The sequence below is a fragment of the Pseudophryne corroboree genome, chromosome 5, assembly GCF_028390025.1.
Source record: "Pseudophryne corroboree isolate aPseCor3 chromosome 5, aPseCor3.hap2, whole genome shotgun sequence".
Classification (NCBI taxonomy): domain Eukaryota; kingdom Metazoa; phylum Chordata; class Amphibia; order Anura; family Myobatrachidae; genus Pseudophryne; species Pseudophryne corroboree.
In genome coordinates this window covers 415,812,952-415,836,905 of record NC_086448.1, presented here as the reverse complement: position 1 = coordinate 415,836,905, position 23,954 = coordinate 415,812,952, and the positions used below count along the sequence as shown (strand labels likewise).

The 23,954-nt window shown below is 48.3% G+C and overlaps 1 protein-coding gene across 2 annotated transcripts in view; it reads left to right on the top strand.

Moving 5' to 3' along the window:
- The window catches only part of LOC134927808 (uncharacterized), a 510,851-nt gene that overhangs the window by 237,970 nt on the left and 248,927 nt on the right, over window positions 1–23,954 (top strand). For both annotated transcript variants that reach the window (XM_063922785.1, XM_063922784.1), the window contains exon 15: window positions 2,580–3,273. In XM_063922785.1, coding sequence (XP_063778855.1) covers window positions 2,580–3,273 — 694 coding nt within the window. The remainder of the gene's footprint in view (window positions 1–2,579; window positions 3,274–23,954) is intronic.

The window sequence follows — 23,954 nt, the reverse complement described above, 5'->3', positions numbered from 1 at the left end:
AAGGTGATGGCAGAGATGATGGTTCTCCTCCGCAGACAGGGAGTGAACATAATTCCATACCTGAACGATCTGCTGATAAAGGTGTCGTGCAGGGTGAAGTTGTTGCAGTCCATTGCTCTCACGACTAATCTGCTCAGGGTCCATGGTTGGATCCCGAACGCTCTACAGTCACATTTGGAGCCGACAAGGAGATTCTTTCCTGGGGATGATCCTCGACATGGAAGTGCAGAGGGTGTTTCTACCGGAGGAGAAAGCGTTTGGTCATACAAACAATGGTCTGAGATGTCCTGAAGCCAGCCCGGGTTTCGGCTCATCAGTGCATTCACATTCTGGGGAAGATGGTTGCTTCCTACGAGGCTCTACAATTCGTAAGATTTCATGCTCGATCCTTCCAGTTGGATCTCCTAGACAAGTGGTCGGGTTCTCATCTACATATGCACCTGAGGATATGGCTGTCGCCGAAAGCAAGAATTTCACTCCTCTGGTGGCTACAGTAGCCTCACCTTCTGGAGGGCCGCAGGTTCGGGATTCAGTTCTGGATCCGTTTAACCACGGATGAAATTCTCAGAGGCTGGGGCGCAGTAACTCAAGGGGAAACCTACCATGGAAGGTGGTCAAGTCTGGAATCCAGTCTTCCGATAAACATTCTGGAACTAAGAACCGAATACAACGGTTTTCTCCAAGCGACTCACCTTCTGCGAGATCGACCCATTCAAGTGCAGTCGGACAATGTAACGATAGTGGCCTACATAAACCATCAAGGCGGAACAAAGAGCAGAGCTGCAGTGTCAGGTGACATGAATCATCCTCTGGGTGGAAAAGCATGGAGGTGACAAATCTTTGGGGGGTTACTCAAATAGACATGATGGCCTCCCGCCTCAACCAACTTCGGAGGTATTTTGCAAGGTCAAGAGACCCACAAGCAGTGGCGGTGGACGCCCTGGTAAGTCCGTGGGTGTTCCAGTCAGTGTACGTGTTTCCTCCACTTCCACTAATTCCAAGAATTCTAAAGCTCATTAGAAGAACAAGAATTCAAGCAATCCTCATTGCTCTGGACTGGCCAAGAAGGGCTTGGTACGCGGATCTTCTGTATCTATTGCTGGAAGAGCCGAGGCCTCTTCCTCTTCGGGAGGACCTGTTGCAGCAGGAACCGTTCGCTTATCAAGTCTTACCGTGGATACGTTTGACGGCATGATGGTTGAACGCCAGATCTTAGTTCGGAAGGGCATTCCAAACAAGGTTATTCCTACCCTGATACAGACTAGGAAAGGAGTAACGTCTAAACATTACCATCTCGTTTGGAAAAAGTATGTATCTTGGTGTGAGTCCAAGAAGTTTCCTACTGTGGAGTTTCAACTGGGACGTTTTCTCCTCTTCCTGCAAGCAGATTTGGTCTATGGGCCTGCGGTTGGGACCCGTAAAGGTCCAGATTTCGGCCCTATCCATTTTCTTGCAGAAACAATTGGCTTCCCTCCCTGAAGTTCAGACTTTTTTGAAAGGGGTTCTGCACATCCAGCCTCCATTAGTTCCTTCCGAAGGTTGTGTCGGCATTTCATAACAACCAACCTATTGTGGTGCCAGTTACTACTGGCTCCTCAATTTCATCAAAGTCCTTGGATTTTGTAAGGACTCTGAAACTCTATGTGAAGAGGACTGCTCGTCACAGATAATCGGACTCTGTTTGTCCTGTATGATCCCAATAAACTTGGGTGTCCTGCTTCTAAGCAGACTATCTCTCGCTGGATCAAGTTCACTATCCAGCATGCGTATTCTACGGCACGATTGCCGTGTCCTACATGTGTTAAGGCCCACTACTCGTAAGGTTGGTTCTTTCTTGGCGGCTGCCCGGTGTGTCTCTGCTTTACAGCTTTGTCGAGCGGCTACTTTGTCTGGGTTGAACACGTTTGCTAAGTTCTACAAGTTCGATACTTTGGCCTCTGAGGACCTGAAGTTTGGTCAATCAGTTTGGTCAGTCAGTTCTGCAGGAGCCTCCGCACTCTCCCTCCTGTTCTAGGAGCTTTGGTACATCCCCATGGTACCAATGTGGACCCCAGCATCCTCTAGGACATAAGAGAAAATAGTATTTTAATTACCTACCGGTAAATCCTTTTCTCGTAGTCCATAGAGGATGCTGGGTGCCCGCCCAGCGCTTCCTGATCCTGCAGTGGTTACTTAGTTCAGTACTGCTTAGTTCTTGGTTAAGTACTGTTTTGTTACTTGGTTAAGTAAACTTGTTCAGCCGTTGCTGTGTTTTCAAGCTAGTTAGCTTGGCTTGCCTTGTATGTGTGAGCCATGTGTAAAATCCTTATCTCAAAGTTGTCCATCTCCTCGGGCACAGTTTCTAGACTGAGTCTGGTAGGAGGGGCATAGAGGGAGTAGCCAGCTCACACTCTCAAACTCTTAAAGTGCCAGTGGCTCCTAGTGGACTCGTCTATACCCCCATAGTACTAATGTGGACCCCAGCATCCTTTACGGACTACGAGAAAAGGATTCACCGGTAGGTAATTAAAATACTATTATTTTGAACATTGTTGCAAATAAAACTTGTTATGACTTGTATAATTCCTTTCTCCCTGTAGAATGTATCTAATTCTGCATTTATTGATGATGTCGAAGCTGTTGATGATGTCGAAGCTGTTGATGATGTCGAAGCTGTTGATGATGTCGAAGCTGTTGATGATGTCGAAGCTGTTGATGATGTCGAAGCTGTTGATGATGTCGAAGCTGTTGATGATGTCGAAGCTGTTGATGATGTCGAAGCTGTTGATGATGTCGAAGCTGTTGATGTTGTCGAAGCTGTTGATGTTGTCGAAGCTGTTGACTATGTCGAAGCTGTTGACTATGTCGAAGCTGTTGACTATGTCGATGATGTCCAAGCTGTCGATGATGTCCAAGCTGTCGATGATGTCCAAGCTGTCGATGTCCAAGCTGTCGATGATGTCCAAGCTGTCGATGATGTCCAAGCTGTCGATGATGTCCAAGCTGTCGATGATGTCCAAGCTGTCGATGATGTCCAAGCTGTCGATGATGTCCAAGCTGTCGATGATGTCCAAGCTGTCGATGATGTCCAAGCTGTCGATGATGTCCAAGCTGTCGATGATGTCCAAGCTGTCGATGATGTCCAAGCTGTCGATGATGTCCAAGCTCTCGATGATGTCCAAGCTCTCGATGATGTCCAAGCTGTCGATGATGTCCAAGCTGTCGATGATGAAGAAGAAATGCATATGAACATGGATGAATTGCCTTCACTGCGGCACACCTATGCAGATCAAGGTAATTGACAGTAGTCGGCATTCATGGTCCACAGCTGTTTGATTTTTTGTGTAATCGTAGGTTGTCCTACAGATTTGTCCTCTTACATCTTTGCTCCGTGTGCTGCAAGTCGACGTAACGCATGAGTGCCGTGTGACTCGGTAGCGCCAAGTGTCTTTTTTTCCGTTTGCATTTTATCCACAAAAATGCGTCTTAGTCGCAAAGTAATGCAATAGGACGCACGCAATGATATGCAGCATGCTTATATTCAATGTGTAATTGTGTCTGTATTTGCATTCAAAATGCTATGCTACATTGTTTTCCTGGAAAATACTGTAATGCGGCATTTCAGATTCAGTAATGCGTCCTACTGTATTACTTTTACGACTGAGACGCATTTTCGTGGGGAAAAATGGAAAAAAAGATGCTCAGCTCTACCGAGTCCCACCACGACTTGGTGTGACTTCAAGGGCTGTTTAGCGTGACTGCAGCAAGGATGTGAGAGGACATCTCTGTATTTTCTTGTAGAATCATCATGAAGTGTAAATTTTATCAGGAAAATTGGAATGCTTCACCATTGTTTTCATCTGGTTCAATTACGGTATTTAAAAATACTGATTTTTAGCTCAATCAATGTCATACTTTATGCACCCCTTACATCTTGCCTCAATACGCCACTCAGCCGGAAATGCCTTGCGTGAGTGAGTTGACAGGTCCTGTGCAGCTCCATTAGCGTATGGTGACTTTTTTTTACTTAAAATGCATATTATTCTCTTGGCTATGTGAATAAGATGAACAAGCAGCTTATGCTGATCAAAATTATATGCGGCATGCTTATAATCTGTGTTATTGTGGTATCTGCATACAAAATGGTATAGAAAACACTGTAGCGTAGCATTTCATATGCATTTAAAGCATAAGCTGCTCTTGCGTCCCATTTGCATAGCGAAGTGAATAAGACACATTTTAATGAAAAAATTGGCACGTTAAGACGCTGTCGAGTCACTCCACTGTGTGTCGTCACTACAAGGGCTGTTTATCGTGCCAGTAAGCTAGATGTATGTGGACACATCTGTAGTATACTCAAAATGTTCGTACTTGCTAGCACTGCACTTAATAGACTATAGCAGAGGTTCCCAAGCTCTGTTTTCAAGGCACCCGAACGGTCCGGGTTTTAAGGCCAACCGTGGGCACAATTGACTTAATTAGTACCTTAGTCAATTTGATTTAACTACCTGTGCTCAGCCATGAGTATCCTTAAAACATGGACTGTTAGGGATCCTTGTAGACTAAGTTTGGGAACCATTGGACTATATTGAAATTACCTTTTTTTCTCTTACGTCCTAGAGGATGCTGGGGTCCATATTAGTACCATGGGGTATAGAGGGGTCCATCAGGAGCCATTGGCACTTTAAGAGTTTAATAGTGTGGGCTGGCTCCTCCCTCTATGCCCCTCCTATCACTCAGTTTTGAAAATGTGCCCGGAGGAGCCGGTCACAGCTAAGGGAGCTCTACAGAGCTTTCTTAGAAAAGGTTAAATTTAGAGTTTATTTTTTTACAGGGGGCTGTTGGCAACATGTAAAACATAAAAACAGCGCTAATAATCTAAAAAACAGGTGTTTCCTTAAAATAAATCACATACGTTTTAATGTTATTCAACATACATATAAAAAATGCTTTCACAAATGTGAACCATAAATGATAGAGCCTGTAAAGCCAGTCTCTGACCACCGACGTTTTGATATAAATATGCACACCTCTTGGTATCAGTAATGTCCCTGTGACCGGTCACAATATCAACAGAATCCTTAGTTTGAAATATGCAGGTATGTCCAATCTTGTGGTATAATTACCGGACTTACAGTGGATTGGCCGGGTATCCCACCTAGCCAGGGTCCAGAGGCTGTCTCCGATCCGACGCAGATGTTTGGTGGTTTTCCCTCTATTAATTTTCCACGTCCATAGATTGAAGAATGTCCAAGATGGTGATGACTGCAATGGTATCCTGAAGGTGGCTTTAGGGTGTCTGGGTCAGGGCTGGTTTCTTACGCGTTTCGCTGGCGTTTGGCAGCTTTATCAAAGGTCAACAGCCTGCCTGCAACGAGGGACTGAGGGGGAGAGCAATGCCCAGCCTGTGGGGTCTGAGCCACTGTCTCCGCTGACTGGACATTGAGCTCCAGTGGGGTCTGATTGCGCCCCGCCACACTGGAATGCTCGCCCCAGCAGCCAGCCGGGGTTCAGTGTGAAGATGGCGGCTTAAGGGTAGGAACGCAGTTTTACCTGCGCTCCAGGACGGCTCAGCGGTACTTCGGTGCGGCGCTGTGAGGGGCGCCCTGAGCCAGCACCTGACCCTACACTGACCAAATCAAGCCTATCGGGGTCTGCGGTTCTCAGCCAGCAAAAAAATCCTCAGGCCAGTATAATCTCAGAAGACCGGGAAGACAGCACCATTAAGGGGGCGGAGCTTCTCCTTTGAGCGGTCCCAGCAGCGTTCAGTGCCATTTTCCTGCCTGCAGCACACTGCCAGTGGAAGAACAGGTCCCTCCAGAGCCCCTCCAGCTATCTGTACGGTACCAGGGGGTTGTAGAAGGGAGGGGAGGCTGTGTAAAGACTGTGTCACCTATTAAGAGACACAGTCACTGCTGGTTTAGGGTCTCACTATACCTATAATAGTGCTGTGTGTGGGTTGGCTCCAATCTCTCTGTCTCTTTGCCATTCTTGGGGGGGAAACTCTGTCTACCCAGTACCCTGTGTGTATGTGGGGTGATTGGTGTGTATTTTCAAACATGTCTAGAGACTGTTTCATATGCTGAAGAGTATTTATCTTCCCATGAAGATCCCATCCCATGTAATCAGGATTGCACTGTTGAAGCGCAGATCCCTGCTAGAGAGCCGGAATGGTTAGCCTCTCTTAGGGGGACTATTTCTCAGATTTCAGATAGGATTGCTAGAACTGAGCATGCAACTCAGGTCCTGCAATCGTCTATGGTTGTATGGTCCCCTGCGGTACATTCTCACAAGCGTGCACTTGCCAAGATTATGCAGGATGACACGGACCCTGATTCTGACACTGCAGACGGCAATGGAGATGTGTCGAGGGGGACGGCATCACTTGCTAAGGGGGTGCAGTTGATGATTGAAGCCGTGAGGGATGGTGTTACACATTACTGACACAACTAGTGAGCAGGTTGAGGAGGCCTTTTTCACGGACCGTAAAAAGACACCCCCCCCACCCCCCTCACCTTCCCTGCATCTAAGGAATTAAATGCTATCTTTGAAAAAGCCTGGGAAAAAACCTGGAGAAAAAATTCCAGATCCTTAAGAGGGTCTTGGTTGCTTTTCCCTTCCCAGAGCAAGATACAAAAAAGTGTGAGTCTCCGCCGATAGTCGACGCCTTTGTCTCTAGGCTGTCCAAACAGGTGGTATTACCAGTCCCGGGATCTACCTCGTTGAAGGACCCGGCAAATCGCAAGGTGGGCGCTACGCTTAAATCCATTTACACAGCGTCAGGGGCTATACTGCGGCCTACTATAGCCTGTTCTTGGATTTCTAAAGCTATTGCCAGGTGGTCAATCACTCTGCAGGAGGAATCGACTACAATGGATAAAGGTGACGTTGATTTATTTTTACGCATTATTCAGAATTCTGCAGGGTTCCTGGTAGATTCCATTAAGGATCTGGGTTCCATGGCTGCGGGGATCTCCTCCATGTCCGTCTCGGCTAGCAGGGGTCTCTGACTGCACCAATGGTCTGCGGACACTGAATCCAGGAAGTGTGTGGAGGGCCTACCATATACAGGTCAGGCTCTCTTTGGGGAGGCGCTGGATGCGTGGATTGCCACGGCTACCGTGGGTAAGTCTTCTTTTCTCCCCTCAGCTGCACCGGGTACGAAGAAGCCTTTTGCATCAGCTACGTCACAGCCCTTTCGGCCCGCGAGGCCTAGAAAGAACAAGCCTTCGAACACCACCTTCAGAGGTGGTCTTGCTAAAGGAAAAAAACCTGCTCCCAGAACCAGAAGCCTGCTTCTGATACCCCTAAGTCCTCTGCATGACGGTGTCCAGCTAGGCCTGGAGGAAGGTCAGGCAGGGTCAAGACTCCAGCATATCAGCCACGTTTGGGTGTTGTCTGGACTGGACCCCTGGCTACTGGATATAGTGTCCAGAGGGTACAGGTTGGAGTTTCAAGATCCCCCACCTCACCCGTTTCTTCACGTCGAGCTTGCCAGCTCTGCCGGCAGACAGAACAATTCTTCTGGAAGCTATCCAAAAATTGGTGGTGTCCAGGGTCATTGTTCCAGTTCCACCTCATCAGTGGAACAAAGGTTACTATTCAAACCTTTTCATGGTACCGAAGCCGGATGGTTCGGTACGGCCAATTCTGAACTTAAAATCTCTGAACCTCTACCTCAGGGAGTTCAAATTCAAGATGGAATCTCTAAGAGCTGTCATCTCCGGTCTGATGGATGGGGAGTTCCTAGTGTCCCTGGACATCAAGGATGCATACCTCCACATTCCCATCTGGTCACCGCATCAGGCATATCTCAGGTTTGCACTGTTGTACGATTACTATCAGTTTCAGGCGCTGCCATTTGGCCTCCCCGCAGCACCAAGGGTCTTCACCAAGTTGATGGCGGAGATGATGGTTCTCCGCAAGCAAGGGGTGAACATAATTCCGTTTCTGGATGATCTCCTGATCAAGGAGTCGTCCAGGGAGAAGTTGCAATCCATTGCTCTACCGACACATCTGCTCAAGGAGCACGGTTGGATCCTGAACCTTACAAAGTATCATCTGGAGCCGACAAGGAGGCTGTCTTTCCTGGGGATGATCCTAGACACGGAGGTGCAGAGGGTGTTTCTGCCGGTGGAGAAAGCATTGGTGATACAGTCAATGGTCCGGGATGTCTTACAGCCTTCCCGGGTTTCAGTTCATCAGTGCTTCTGACTTCTGGGGAAGATGGATGCCTCCTACGAGGCTCTACAGTACGGAAGGTTTCATGCTCGATCCTTTCAGCTGGATCTCTTGGACCAGTGGTCGGGATCTCGCCTACACATGCACCAAAGGATACGTCTGTCACCGAAAGCCAGGATTACGCTCCTCTGGTGGCTACAACTACCACACCTTCTGGAAGGCCGAAGGTTTCTTAGTTGAGGACTGGATCCTTCTAACGACAGATGCAAGTCTAAGAGGTTGGGGAGCAGTCGCTCAGGGAGAAACCTTCCAAGGAAGGTGGTCGGATCAAGAATCCCTTCTCCCAATAAACATTCTGGAACTAAGAGCCGTGTACAACGGCCTTCTGCAAGCAGCACACCTTCTACAGGATCGAGCTGTTCATGTGCAGTCGTACAACGTGACCACAGTGGCCTACATAAACCGACAAGGCGGAATGAAGAGCAGGGCAGAAAGACACGTGGTGGCGATGTCGGCAATCTTCATTCCGGGTGTAGACAACTGGGAAGCAGACTTCCTCAGCAGACACGATCTCCATCCAGGAGAGTGGGGCCTCCGTCCGGAGGTGTTCGAGGAGGTAACCGGTTGGTGGGGGGTACCTCACATAGACATGATGGCCTCCCACCTCAACAAGAAGCTGCTGAGGTACTGTTCCAGGTCGAGAGACCCACAGGCAGTGGTGGTGGACGCACTGGTAACACCGTGGGTGTTCAAGTCAGTGTATGTGTTCCCTCCACTTCCTCTGATACCAAGAGTTCTTCAACAGATAAGAAGAACAAAGGTTCTGGCAATCCTCATTGCTCCGGACTGGCCAAGAAGGGCTTAGTACGCGGACCTTCTGCTGGAGGTTCCAAAGCCCTTACCTCTTCGGGAGGATCTGCTTCGGGAGGATCTTACTTGGTCTGGGTCGAACACGTTTGCCAAGTTTTACAGGTTCGATAGTTTGGCTGCTGATAACCTCCGAGTTTGGTCAAGCTGTATTGCAGGAGCCTCCGCGTTCTCCCTCCCATACTGGGAGCTTTGGTACATCCCCATGGTACTAATATGGACTCCAGCATCCTCTAGGACGTAAGAGAAAATGCACTGCTCAAGACTTACCACGGCTACGTTTGATGGCATGGAGGTTGAACGCCAGATCTTAGCTCGGAAGGGTATCCCGAGTGAGGTCATTCCTACCCTGATACAGGCTAGGAAGGGGGTAACGTCTAAACATTACCATCGCATTTGGAAAAAATGTTTCTTGGTGCGTGTCCAAGAAGTTTCCTGCGTTTGGAGTTTAAACTTGGACGTTTTCTCCTTTTCCTGCAAGCAGGGGTGGATATGGGACTGAGATTGGGCTCCATCAAGGTCCAGATCTCTGCTTTGTCCATCTTCTTCCAAAAACAATTGGCTGTCCTCCCTGAGGTTAAGACCTTTTTGAAAGGGGTTCTGCACATCCAGCCTCCCTTTGTGGTGCCAACGGCTCCCTGGGATCTTGATGTGGTGTTGCAGTTCCTGCAATCAGCTTGGTTTGAGCCTCTACAAGAGGCTGATATCAAGTTTCTCACATGGAAGGCGGTCACTTTGTTGGCCTTGGCTTCTGCATGACGTGTGTCGGAATTGGGGGCTTTATCTTGTAAAATTACCTATCTGATCTTCCATGAAGACAGGGCGGAACTTAGGGCTCGTCCACAGTTTCTGCCTAAGGTTGTATCGGCCTTCCATATCAACCAACCCATTGTGGTGCCAGTGGCTACTGACTCCTCAATTGCTTCAAAGGCCTTGGATGTTGTTAGAGCCTTGAAGATATATGTGAAGAGGACGGCTCGTCATAGGAAAAGTGACTCTCTGTTTGTCCTCTGATACCAAGAAAATTGGGTGTCCTGCTTCTAAGCAGTTGATCTCACGCTGGATCAGGTTCACTATCCAGCATGCTTATTCTACGGCCGGAGTGCCGTGTCCAAGATCTGTAAAGTGGGCTCTACCTGGGCAGCTGCCTCAGCTGTACAACTTTGCCGATCAGTTACTTGGTCTGGGTCGAACACGTTTGCCAAGTTTTACAGGTTCGATAGTTTGGCTGCTGATAACCTCCAAGTTTGGTCAAGCAGTATTGCAGGAGCCTCCGCGTTCTCCCTCCCATACTGGGAGCTTTGGTACATCCCCATGGTACTAATATGGACCCCAGCATCCTCTAAGACAGGCCTGGCCAACCTGTGGCTCTCCAGCTGTTGTAAAACTACAAGTCCCATCATGCTTTGCCACAGTTTTGCTATTACGGAAGGCTCAAACTGTGGCAGGGCATGCTGGGATGTGTAGTTTCACAACATCTGGAGAGCCACAGGTTGGCCAGGCCTGCTCTAAGACGTAAGAGAAAATGCACTGCTCAAAAAAATAAAGAACACTAAAATAACACATCCTAGATCTGAATGAATGAAATATCCTTATTAAATACTTTGTTCTTTACATAGTTTAATGTGCTGACAACAAAATCACACAAAAATTATCAATGGAAATCAAATTTATTAACTCCTGGAGGTCTGGATTTGGAGTCACACTCAAAATTAAAGTGGAAAAACACACTACAGGCTGATCCAACTTTGATGTAATGTCCTTAAAACAAGTCAAAATGAGGCTCAGTAGTGTGTTTGGCCTCCACGTGCCTGTATGACTTCCCTACAACGCCTGGGCATGCTCCTGATGAGGTGGCGGATGGTCTACTGAGAGATCTCCTCCCAGATCTGGACTAGAGCATCCACCAACTCCTGGACAGTCTGTGGTGCAACGTGGCGTTGGTGGATTGAGCGAGACATGATGTCCCAGATGTGCTCAATTGGATTCAGGTCTGGGGAATGGGCGGGGCCAGTCCATAGCATCAATGCCTTCGTCTTGCAGGAACTGCCGACACACGCCAGCCACATGAGGTCTAGCATTGTCTTGCATTAGGAGGAACCCAGGGCCAACCGCACCAGCATATGGTCTCACAAGGGGTCTGAGGATCTCATCTCGGTACCTAATGGCAGTCAGGCTACCTCTGGCGAGCACATGGAGGGCTGTGCGGCCCCCCCAAAGAAATGCCACCCCACACCATTACTGACCCACTGCCAAACCGGTCATGCTGGAGGATGTTGCAGGCAGCAGAACGTTCTCCTTGGCGTCTCCAGACTCTGTCACGTCTGTCACAGGTGCTCAATGAGAACCTGCTTTCATCTGTGAAGAGCACAGGGCGCCAGTGGCGAATTTGCCAGTCTTGGTGTTCTCTGGCAAATGCCAAACGTCCTACACGGTGTTGGGCTGTAAGCACAACCCCCACCTGTGGACGTCGGGCCCTCATCCCACCCTCATGGAGTCTGTTTCTGATCGTTTGAGTAGACACATGCACATATGTGGCTTGCTGGAGGTCATTTTGCATGGTTCTGGTAGTGCTCCTCCTGTTCCTCCATGCACAAAGGCGGAGGTAGCGGTCCTGCTGCTGGGTTGTTGCCCTCCTATGGCCTCCTCCACGTCTCCCGATGTACTGACTTGTCTCCTGGTAGCACCTCCATGCTCTGTACACTACGCTGACATACACAGCAAACCTTCTTGCCACAGCTCGCATTGATGTGCCATCCTGGATGAGCTGCACTACCTGAGCCACTTGTGTTGGTTGTAGACCACTAGAGTGAAAGCACCACCAGCTCCCAAAAGTGACCAAAACATCAGCCAGAAAGCATGGGAGCTGAGAAGTGGTCTGTGGTCACCACCTGCAGAACAACTCCTTTATTGGGGGTGTCTTGCTAATTGCCTATAATTCCCCCCTGTTGTCTATTCCATTTGCACAACAGCATGTAAAATTGATTGTCAATCAGTATTGCTTCCTAAGTGGACAGTTTGATTTCACAGAAGTGTGATTGACTTGGAGTTACATTGTGTTGTTTAAGTGTTCCCTTTATTGTTTTGAGCAGTGTAGGAATTTAATTACCTACCGGTAAATCCTTTTCTCTGACGTCCTAGTGGATGCTGGGTACTCCGTAAGGACCATGGGGAATAGCGGGCTCCGCAGGAGACTGGGCACTCTAAAAGAAAGATTAGGTACTATCTGGTGTGCACTGGCTCCTCCCTCTATGCCCCTCCTCCAGACCTCAGAATCTGTGCCCGGCCCGAGCTGGTTGCACAGTAGGGGCTCTCCTGAGCTTCTAGTAAAGAAAGTATTTGTTAGGTTTTTTATTTTCAGTGAGATCTGCTGGCAACAGACTCATTGCTACGAGGGACTAAGGGGAGAGAAGCGAACCTACCTGCTTGCAGCTAGCTTGTGCTTTTTTGGCTACTGGACACCATTAGCTCCAGAGGGATCGAACACAGGCCCAGCCTCGGTCGTCTGGTCCCGGAGCGCGCCGCCGTCCCCCTTGCAGAGCCAGAAGCAAGAAGAACATCCTGAAATTCGGCGGCTGAAGACTCCGGTATTCATTAAGGTAGCGCACAGCACTGCAGCTGTGCGCCATTGCTCCCTATGCACACCACATACTCCGGTCACTGATGGGTGCAGGGCGCTGGGGGTGGGGGCGCCCTGGGCTGCAATTAGAGTACCTTACATTGGCAAACAGCACATAATATAGTCTAAAAAACTATATATGTGCAAAAATCCCCTGCCATAATATAAATATAAGAGCGGGAGAAGTCCGCCGAGAAAGGGGCGGGGCTATCTCCCTCAGCACACTGGCGCCATTTCCTCTTCACAGCTCCGCTGGAAGACAGCTCCCCAGGCTCTCCCCTGCAGTTTCCAGGCTCAAAGGGTAAAAAAGAGAGGGGGGGCACTAAATTTAGGCGCAAACTGTATATGTAAAGCAGCTATAGGGATAAATCACTTTGTGTTAGTGTAAATCCCTGATTAAATAGCGCTGTGGTGTGTGCTGGCATACTCTCTCTCTGTCTCCCCAAAGGACTTTGTGGGGTCCTGTCCTCGGTCAGAGCATTCCCTGTGTGTGTGCGGTGTGTCGGTACGGCTGTGTCGACATGTTTGATGAGGAGGCTTACGTGGAGGCGGAGCAGGTGCCGATAAGTGTGATGTCACCCCCTGCGGGGTCGACACCAGAGTGGGTGGATATGTGGAAGGTATTAACAGACAGTGTCAACTCCTTACATAAAAGGCTAGATTACGTAACAGCCGTGGGACAGCCGGCTTCTCAGCCCGTACCTGCCCAGGCGTCTCAAAGACCATCAGGGGCTCACAAACGCCCGCTATATCAGATGGCAGACATAGATGTCGACACGGAGTCTGACTCCAGTGTCGACGAGGATGAGACATATACACAATCCACCAGGGGCATCCTTTGCATGATTACGGCAATGAAAAATGTGTTACACATTTCTGACATTAACCCAGGTACCACTAAAAAGGGTATTATGTTTGGGGAGAAAAAGCAGCCAGTGTTCTTTCCCCCATCAGATGAGTTGAATGAAGTGTGTGAAGAAGCGTAGGGTTCCCCCGATAAGAAACTGGTAATTTCTAAAAAGTTACTGATGGCGTACCCTTTCCCGCCAGAGGACAGGTCACGTTGGGAGACATCCCCTAGGGTGGATAAGGCGCTAACACTCGTCAAAAAAGGTGGCACTGCCGTCTCAGGATACGGCCGCCTTAAAGGAGCCTGCTGATAGAAAGCAGGAGGCTATCCTGAAGTCTGTATATACACACTCCGGTACTATACTGAGACCTGCAATTGCTTCAGCATGGATGTGTAGTGCTGCTGCAGCGTGGTCTGATACCCTGTCAGATAATATTGATACCCTCGACAGGGATACTATTTTGCTAACCATAGAGCATATTAAAGACGTTGTCTTATATATGAGGGATGCACAGAGGGATATTTGCCGGCTGGCATCTAGAATTAATGCAATGTCCATTTCTGCCAGGAGGGTATTATGGACCCGGCAGTGGACAGGTGATGCTGATTCTAAAAGGCACATGGAGGTTTTGCCTTATAAGGGTGAGGAATTGTTTTGGGATGGTCTCTCGGACCTCGTATCCACAGCAACAGCTGGGAAATCGACTTTTTTACCTCAGGCTCCCTCACAACCTAAGAAAGCACCGTACTATCAGGTACAGTCCTTTCGGCCTCAGAAAGGCAAGCGGATCAAAGGCGCTTCCTTTCTGCCCAGAGGCAGGGGGAGAGGGAAAAAGCTGCACCAGACAGCCAGTTCCCAGGAACAAGAATCCTCCCCTGCTTCTACTAAGTCCACCGCATGACGCTGGGGCTCCACAGACGGAGCCAGGTGCGGTGGGGGCGCGTCTCCGGAACTTCAGCTACCAGTGGGTTCGCTCACAGGTGGATCCCTGGGTTCTGCAAGTGGTATCTCAGGGATACAAGCTGGAGTTCGAGGCTACTCCCCCTCGACGTTACCTCAAATCAGCCTTGCCAGCTGCTCCCAGAGAAAGGGAGGTAGTACTGGCGGCTATTCACAAGCTGTACCTTCAGCAGGTGATAATCAAAGTACCCCTCCTTCAACAGGGACGGGGTTACTATTCCACAATGTTTGTGGTACCGAAACCAGACGGTTCGGTGAGACCCATTCTAAATTTGAAAGCTTTGAACACTTATATGAGGAAGTTCAAGTTCAAGATGGAATCGCTCAGGCGTAGCACTATCTCAGGACGTGCTACTTCAGCACGGCTGGATTCTAAATATCCCAAAGTCACAGCTGATTCCTGCGACGCGTCTGCTGTTCTTGGGCATGATTCTGGACACAGAACAGAATAAAGTGTTTCTCCCGGAGGAGAAGGCCGAGGAATTATCATCTCTGGTCAGGGACCTCCTGAAACCAAAGCAGGTGTCGGTGCATCACTGCATGCGAGTCCTGGGAAAGATGGTAGCTTCTTACGAAGCAATTCCCTTCGGCAGGTTCCATACGAGGACCTTTCAATGGGATCTGTTAGACAAGTGGTCCGGATCGCATCTTCAGATGCATCGATTGATCGCCCTGTCCCCGAGGGCCAGGGTGTCTCTGCTGTGGTGGCTGCAGAGTGCGCACCTTCTCGAAGGCCGCAGATTCGGCATACAGGACTGGGTCCTGGTGACCACGGATGCAAGCCTCCGAGGTTGGGGGGCAGTCACCCGGGGAAGAAACTTCCAAGTACAATGGTCGAGTCAGGAAACTTCCCTACACATAAATATTCTGGAACTAAGGGCCATTTACAATGCCTTGAGTCAAGCAGAACCCCTGCTTCAAAACCAACCGGTTTTGATTCAGTCTGACAACATCACAGCGGTCGCCCATGTAAACCGACAGGGCGGCACAAGAAGCAGGGTGGCAATGGCAGAAGCCACAAGGATTCTTCGATGGGCGGAGAATCACGTGATAGCACTGTCAGCAGTGTTCATTCCGGGAGTGGACAACTGGGAAGCAGACTTCCTCAGCAGGCACGACCTCCACCCGGGAGAGTGGGGACTTCATCCAGAGGTCTTCCAGCTGATTGTAAATCGTTGGGAACGGCCACAGGTGGACATGATGGCGTCCCGCCTCAACAAAAAGCTAAAAAGATATTGCGCCAGGTCAAGGGACCCTCAGGCGATAGCTGTGGACGCTCTAGTGACACCGTGGGTGTACCAGTCGGTTTAGGTGTTCCCTCCTCTTCCTCTCATACCCAAGGTACTGAGGATAATTAGCAGGAGAGGAGTAAGAACTATACTCATTGTTCCGGATTGGCCAAGAAGAGCTTGGTACCCAGAACTTCAAGAAATGATCTCAGAGGACCCATGGCCTCTGCCGCTCAGACAGGACCTGCTGCAGCAGGGGCCCTGTCTGTTCCAAGACTTACCGCGGCTGCGTTTGACGGCATAGCGGTTTGAATACCGGATCCTAAAGGAAAAGGGCATTCCGGAGGAAGTCATTCCTACGCTGATTAAAGCTGGGAAGGATGTGACCGCAAATCATTATCACCACATATGGCGGAAATATGTTGCTTGGTGTGAGGCCAGGAAGGCCCCAACGGAGGAATTTCAGCTGGGTCGATTTCTGCACTTCCTACAGTCAGGGGTGACTATGGGCCTCAAATTGGGTTCCATTAAGGTCCAGATTTCGGCTCTGTCGATTTTCTTTCAAAAAGATCTGGCTTCACTGCCTGAAGTTCAGACATTTGTTAAAGGAGTGCTGCATATTCAGCCCCCTTTTGTGCCTCCAGTGGCACCTTGGGATCTCAACGTGGTTTAGGATTTCCTAAAGTCGCATTAGTTTGAGCCACTTAAAACTGTGGAGCTAAAATATCTCACGTGGAAAGTGGTCATGCTGTTGGCCTTGGCTTTGGCCAGGCTTGTGTCAGAATTGGCGGCTTTGTCATGTAAAAGCCCTTATCTGATTGTCCATATGGATAGGGCGGAATTGAGGACTCGTCCCCAATTTCTTCCTAAGGTGGTATCAGCGTTTCATTTGAACCAACCTATTGTGGTGCCTGCGGCTACTCGGGACTTGGAGGATTCCAAGTTGCTGGACGTAGTCAGGGCCCTGAAAATCTATGTTTCCAGGACGGCTAGAGTCAGGAAAACTGACTCGCTATTTATCCTGCATGCACCCAACAAGCTGGGTGCTCCTGCTTCAAAGCAGACTATTGCTCGCTGGATCTGTAGCACGATTCAACTTACACATTCTGCGGCTGGACTGCCGCATCCTAAATCAGTGAAAGCCCATTCCACGAGGAAGGTGGGCTCTTCTTGGGCGGCTGCCCGAGGGGTCTCGGCTTTACAACTTTGCCGAGCTGCTACTTGGTCGGGTTCAAACACTTTTGCAAAATTCTACAGGTTTGATACCCTGGCTGAGGAGGACCTTGAGTTTGCTCATTCGGTTCTGCAGAGTCATCCGCACTCTCCCGCCCGTTTGGGAGCTTTGGTATAATCCCTAGGGTCCTTACGGAGTCCCCAGCATCCACTAGGACGTCAGAGAAAATAAGAATTTACTCACCGGTAATTCTATTTCTCGTAGTCCGTAGTGGATGCTGGGAGCCCGTCCCACGTGCGGACACTCTGCAATACATGTATATAGTTATTGCTTAACTAAAGGGTTTTTATTATGAGCCATCTGTTACTGAGGCTCATTTGTTGTTTCATACTGTTAACTGGGTATAGTTATCACAAGTTGTACGGTATGATTGGTGTGGCTGGTATGAGTCTTACCCTGGATTCCAAATCCTTTCCTAGTAATGTCAGCTCTTCCGGGCACAGTTTCCCTAACTGAGGTCTGAAGGAGGGGCATAGAGGGAGGAGCCAGTGCACACCAGATAGTACCTAATCTTTCTTTTAGAGTGCCCAGTCTCCTGCGGAGCCCGCTATTCCCCATGGTCCTTACGGAGTCCCCAGCATCCACTACGGACTACGAGAAATATAATTACCGGTGAGTAAATTCTTATTTTCTCCTAGTCCGTAGAGGATGCTGGGCGTCCGCCCAGCGCTGCGTTCTCCTGCATTGGTTTTATAGTTCAGTACTGCCTGGTTCCTAGGTAAGTTCTGCGTTATTTACCGTTTCAGGTGTTGCTGAGTTTTTCCGGCATGTTAGCCGGATTTGCCTTTTGTGTGAGCTGGTATGAATCTCGCCACTATTTGTGTAATTCCTTCTCTCGAAGTATGTCGTCTCCTCGGGCACAGTTTCTAGACTAGTCTGGTAGGAGGGGCATAGAGGGAGGAGCCAGCCCACACTATTAAACTCTTAAAGTGACAATGGCTCCTGGTGGACCCGTCTATACCCCATGGTACTAATATAGATCCCAGTATCCTCTACGGACTAGGAGAAAAGGATAAACCGGTAGGTAATTAAAATCCTATTTTCTCAGAACCATTCTGCTTCACCTCATAATTGTTTTTGCTTTTGTTTTGTGAAGACTCTGAATTTCTTAAGTGATTTATAACTGCCCTTTTTGTATTATGCATTGTACAGGAGTACACCATATAACTGTATATGTATGTTTGGTTGTTTTTTGGTAATTTATTACATTTTAAGCAGAAAAAAACAGGAAGGGTACAGGACAAAGGGAAGGTGATCAAACGGGGCTGGGATATGCAAATGCAGTACAGTCATTAAAAGCAGCAACATTTGGCACAACAAATACAGTTAACATAAAAATTAATCTGACAATAGGAAAGGTGTTGAGACTGTAGGGTTGAAAAAAAATCCTATATATTAAAAGGCTAACGCTGCTCCTCACCTCTATGGGGGTAGTTCGTGTGTTGCACCCAGGGGCGGATTGGGAACAAAAAGCGGCCCTGGAAAAATTTGTACTAGTGGCCCCACATGGGCAGCACCAGAGGTGTAAGGTCTAGCCATGGGCCATGGCAGCAGCACCCTCCCCCCAAGACTTTCCAGATAGTGGGCATGTCCAGCATCAAGAGGGAAGTTAAAAAGATATAAAAATAAATATTATGAGCACATTATATGATACACCTTCAGAATTTAGGAAACTATATCATTCTTTAGAAAGATATATTTTCTTGCTTATTACACCAACCGTATCTCAATCAATATTCACTCAATCTTATATGTCAGCCAAGCAGGCAGACAGAGCATACACTAGATCAGTGGTTCTCAAACTCGGTCCTCAGGACCCCACACAGTGCATGTTTTGTAGGTAACCCAGCAGGTGCACAGGTGTATTCATTATTCACTGACACATTTTAAAAGGACCACAGGTGGAGCAAATGATTTCAGTTGCGATTCTGTGAGGAGACCTGCAAAACATGCACCGTGTGGGGTCCTGAGGACCGAGTTTGAGAACCTGTGCACTAGATCATCTGCAATCACAGGCTAAGTGGCAAAGTCATTTTCATATATGCAAATTATTTTGCATCTTATTCATTATGTCTATAAAAAGGCCCACATGTCCTCAAACAAAACAGGCCCCTCGTGTGCGTCGGCCCACCGGTAATCTTCCCTGTGAACCCTATGCCCAATCCGCCTTTGGTTGCACCCCAGCAGCCACTAGATGACACCCAAGGAAACAATTGAAGTGTTGATCTATTTGGGCGTATACAAACGTCTGCGCTGACATTACTGTTATGATCTGTAATTTTTATGTTGTGGTAACTACTAAATAAATAAGACAAATCATAAAGATGGTAAAGGACATTTGACACACAGAAACCCCTGTCTCTAGGTTAGAGATGTTTCCCTGAGTCGTCCGTCTCAAACCCATGCCACCTAAACCATTTCATAAGTGAAGAAGAGGAGGAAGTGAAATAAAGGCACTTATTTGTTTTTAGACCAATTTTTTTGTGGGCCTTGAGTGCAACTAATGAAATTGAAGGGGGGAGAGGGTTGCTTCCACATTTTGGCAATAGTAGCATTTGCAGCAACAAGGATGTGTCCCAGTAGATGTATATTGTGAGATGGGACAGAAGGCACATATAAGTGGAGGAGAGCTACTGCAGTCAGAACCAGGTATGGGGGGTCCACATTGTGGAGGATTGGGTTCTGCAGTACACTCCGGAAATGCCAATCCCCAGGGCAAGGCCAGAAAATATGTAAGATATCAACAACTCCATAGTTTTGCTAAGAAACTTTTGATTGAACTAGACACATCTTTTATTACTCTAGAGTGAAGTACAAGACGTGGCTTTAAAATAACGAGACTGTATTTGTAATAAATAAATCATACTGCGTGAGTTAAAAGGGAGTGAGGGAACATTGAGCTTGGACTATCCCAAAACACTTTTGCAAGTTTTACCCCTCTCACATATAGTTTGCTGTCATCGTGGTTAAAGAAGTTGTGTTTCACCCGTGAGTCATAGAAATGTTTAGTTCAAAAGTAGAGCAAGATGTTAACTTAAAATATTTAGTTCAATTGAACAGAATGACCACCAAATCTTTCTGCATGTTAACCGAAGCTTATGAAGCAGATTGTCTGTCACATGCACGTGTGTTTGAGTGGCACAAAAGATTTAATGATGTCTGGGAGATGTTGAAGATGAACGTCCCGGAAGGGCTTGCGCTTTAAAAACCAAATGAAATTGTGGAAAACATTAAGAAAATTGTTCGAATTTACAGTTGACTCATCCGAATGATAGCCAAAATGGTAAACTTTAATAAAGAAACTAAGATGGTTTCAAGGCTTCTTACTACCTAGAAGAAATAAAATCGAAAATGAGTTTGTACTGACATTTTGGAACACTTTTCAAGCGGATTCACATTTTTAGATAAATGTACATTACCTGTGATGAAACATGGATCTTCCTGTACGATCCCGAGACAAAACGTCAGTCCATGCACTTGAAAACACCATCATCACCATGAATGAAGAAAGCACATGAAAGCAAATCCAATTTCAAAGCCATGTTAATTGTTTTCTTGGATATCAAGGGTGTTCTTTTGGAAAACTGGTTACCAGAAGGCACAATGGTAATCAACTTTACTATAAAAAATGTTCTAGCAATTTTGCGGGAAAGAATCAAAAGAAAGAGGCCCGAGTTGTGGAAATACTCCATCAGGACAACACACCAGCCACTGAGCTCTCTGCACAGCATATTTTGGTCGGGGAACAGATTGCAGTGCTAGAAGACCCTCCATACTCACCAGACCTAGCGCAGAGTGACCTCTTTCTTTTCCAGATCTGTGTTCAAGGAAACCTGGTTTGCTTTACTTACTGAGGTACAGAAGAAAACAACGGAATTGTTGAGACAGCTGGCAGATAATTAGCTACACCGTTGCTCTGACCAATGGAAAATAAGAATGCAGCGGTTTGTGGATGCAGAAGGGGGAGTACATAGAAAGTGAACGGAATGAAAATGTACTATACTTAATATCAGTGATCGCGCTGATCCCAAAAAATAGTGGGTCCCAGGGACCCCTCACTTTCAAAAATTGGGGTCCTACCGGTGTTTTTCTGGGTCCCATCGGAAAGAAGGTTCTTATTAATCTTAATCTTGTTTGGACACTACAAAAGTGTTGCAAGATGGGGGGGATGGGGTGACAGTGCTGCTGGGCTGTGTAGCATGCAGGACACCCTGCACCAGAGCTGTAACTAGACATTTTGGTGCCCTTAGGTAGAAAGTGAATTGGTGTTCCACCTTACTAGACCATAAAGCAGAGGCAGTGCGCGCCGAAGGCGCGCTTCAAAATTTGAGGGGCGTGGCTTCATGGGGAAAGGGTGTGGCCACATATTAGTGCCAATTGACATTACACCACACAGTAGTGCCGCTTATACAGATTGCACCATGTAGAACCTCCTATACACACTACGCCAGGTACAGCACGTTATACACATTGCACCAGGTACAGCACGTTATACACATTGCACCAGGTACAGCACGTCATAAACTTTACTCCAAGTAGAGCACATTATACACATTGTGCCAGGTAGAACACGTTATTCACATTGCGCCAGGCAGAGCACGTTATACACATTATGCCAGGTAGAGCACTTTATACACATTGCGCCAGTTAGAGCACATTATTATACACATTGCGCCCAGTAGAGCTCGTTATACACACTGCGCCCGGTAGAGCACGTTACACACAATGCGCCCGGTAGAGCACGTTACACACAATGCGCCCGGTAGAGCACGTTACACACAATGCGCCCGGTAGAGCACGTTACACACAATGCGCCCGGTAGAGCACGTTACACACAATGCGCCCGGTAGAGCACGTTACACACAATGCGCCCGGTAGAGCACGTTACACACAATGCGCCCGGTAGAGCACGTTACACACAATGCGCCCGGTAGAGCACGTTACACACAATGCGCCCGGTAGAGCACGTTACACACAATGCGCCCGGTAGAGCACGTTATATACATTGCACCAGGTAGAGCACGTTATATACATTGCACCAGGTAGAACACTTAAGACACATTGCACCAGGTAAAGCAAATATAAACATTGCACAAGGTAGAGCACGTTGCGCCCGGTAGAGCACGTTACACACGTTGCGCCCGGTAGAGCACGCTACACACGTTGCGCCCGGCAGAGCGCGTTACACACGTTGCGCCCGGCAGAGCGCGTTACACACGTTGCGCCCGGCAGAGCACGTTACACACGTTGCGCCAGGCAGAGCACGTTACACACTATAGCCACCATCTCGGACCCCCAGTTGTCGTCCCCAGACACAGTGATCACGGGAACACGTTGTGGGGAGTGCGTATGATTGGCACTGTGAGAGTGTGTAATGGGCACTGTGTGGGTATTGGGGGTGTGTGTAATGGGCACTGTGTGGTTGGTGGGGTGCATGTGATGGCACTGTGTGGCTTTGGAGGGTGTGGGTATATGGGGGTGGGGTAACTATGCTGGTCAATATGTGTTGGTGAATGCTGGGCACTGCTCTCACCATCCCTCTCAAACCCCTCCAATAGCCCGGTTATCACTGACAGTGTCATTTCTCTCCCAACAAGGGCTGCCCCTGAGTTCTGCTAGCACTTGGAGCATGTTGTCCCTCCACAAGAGAGAGAGGTGGTCAATGACAGAGGACTGTTAGACGGGGAGGAGGAGCTGTTGGTGCCTTTCACTCCCGTATGCAGCTGCGGCACCCGGCGTACCGAACTGCAGCGTTAATAGGCTTTCTCGGTGGCCACCTGTCTCCTCCCCATCCCGGCGCTGCTATGCACTTCTCCCCCTCACGGCCACTCAGGATGCGGGGGCATGCGCCAGTAAATTCCAAGGCTAGGCGCGGCATCCACAACGCCGAGTTCTGAGTGGCCGCGGCGGTGAGGGGTAGAAGTGCATAGCAGCGCCGGGATGGGGATGAGACAGGTGGCCGCCGATAAAGCCTGTTAACGCTGCAGTTCGGTCAGCCTTCTGAGTACGCCGGGTGCCGCAGCTGCATATGGGAGTGAAAGGTAGCAACAGCTCCTCCTCCCCGTCTAACAAACAGTCCTCCTGGAAGCCTCGCTATTGGAGGGGTATGAGAGGGAGACTATTGTGATTGGCCGCTGGACCAGGAGACCTAAAAGGCACCACAGGATTGGCCGCTGGACCCAGAAACTTCAAAGAAGCCACAAGATTGGCAGCGGGACCGGGCGGAGAGATCAAAGGAGCTACAGGACTGCTAACAACGGAGCGCGTCCCCAGGGACGCACTCATTTTGTAAAAGCGAGTCCCCGATTCTCATTATGGGGTAAAATACGCGCTATAGCGCGTTTTTGCGATCACTGAATATAATTAAACACATTATAGCATCAGTCTCGTTTTTTAATAACCACACATTGTACATCCCGTGGAGGATTTTAATGAACATGTTTACATGTTTAAAACCTCCTAGGAAGAGATATTCCCAATCACTATGATTCCGCGTGACCTAGAGACCCATCTCCCATTTAAACTAGAAAAGGAGTCGCAAAGTGACTTAAGGGGCATACACAGTGGACGATATGCACGAAACGGATCTTATCATGCATATCGTCAAGTGTGTATGCACTATAACAATGCGCGGTCCAGTGGATTGTTATAGTTTCTCTTTATCAACTGATAAAGTAGTCCAATTTAGGCTATATCTTTCATGATTGCATGTTCAGGAATGGGAGGGTATCGTGCTCTATATAATTAATTCTGCTGCCTGGGACATTTCAAGGGAAATCCTTATTTTTATTATATCAAAATCATCTAGTGTGTACCCACCTTTTCTCAAAAATAATACAATTGTGCCACCTAGCGATGTGTACCCTTGTAGTGTAAGTAGCAAGGTATGCGGGGGAAGGGGGGTTGCAGTCAATAACGTAGAGGGAAAAGGACTGTTGACAATGACTGATCTGTAGGAATTAATAATTTCTCCGGCAGGGTCCACAGGATAACAATGGGATATGATGGAGCGACAGCGGATTGGCACCAAACGA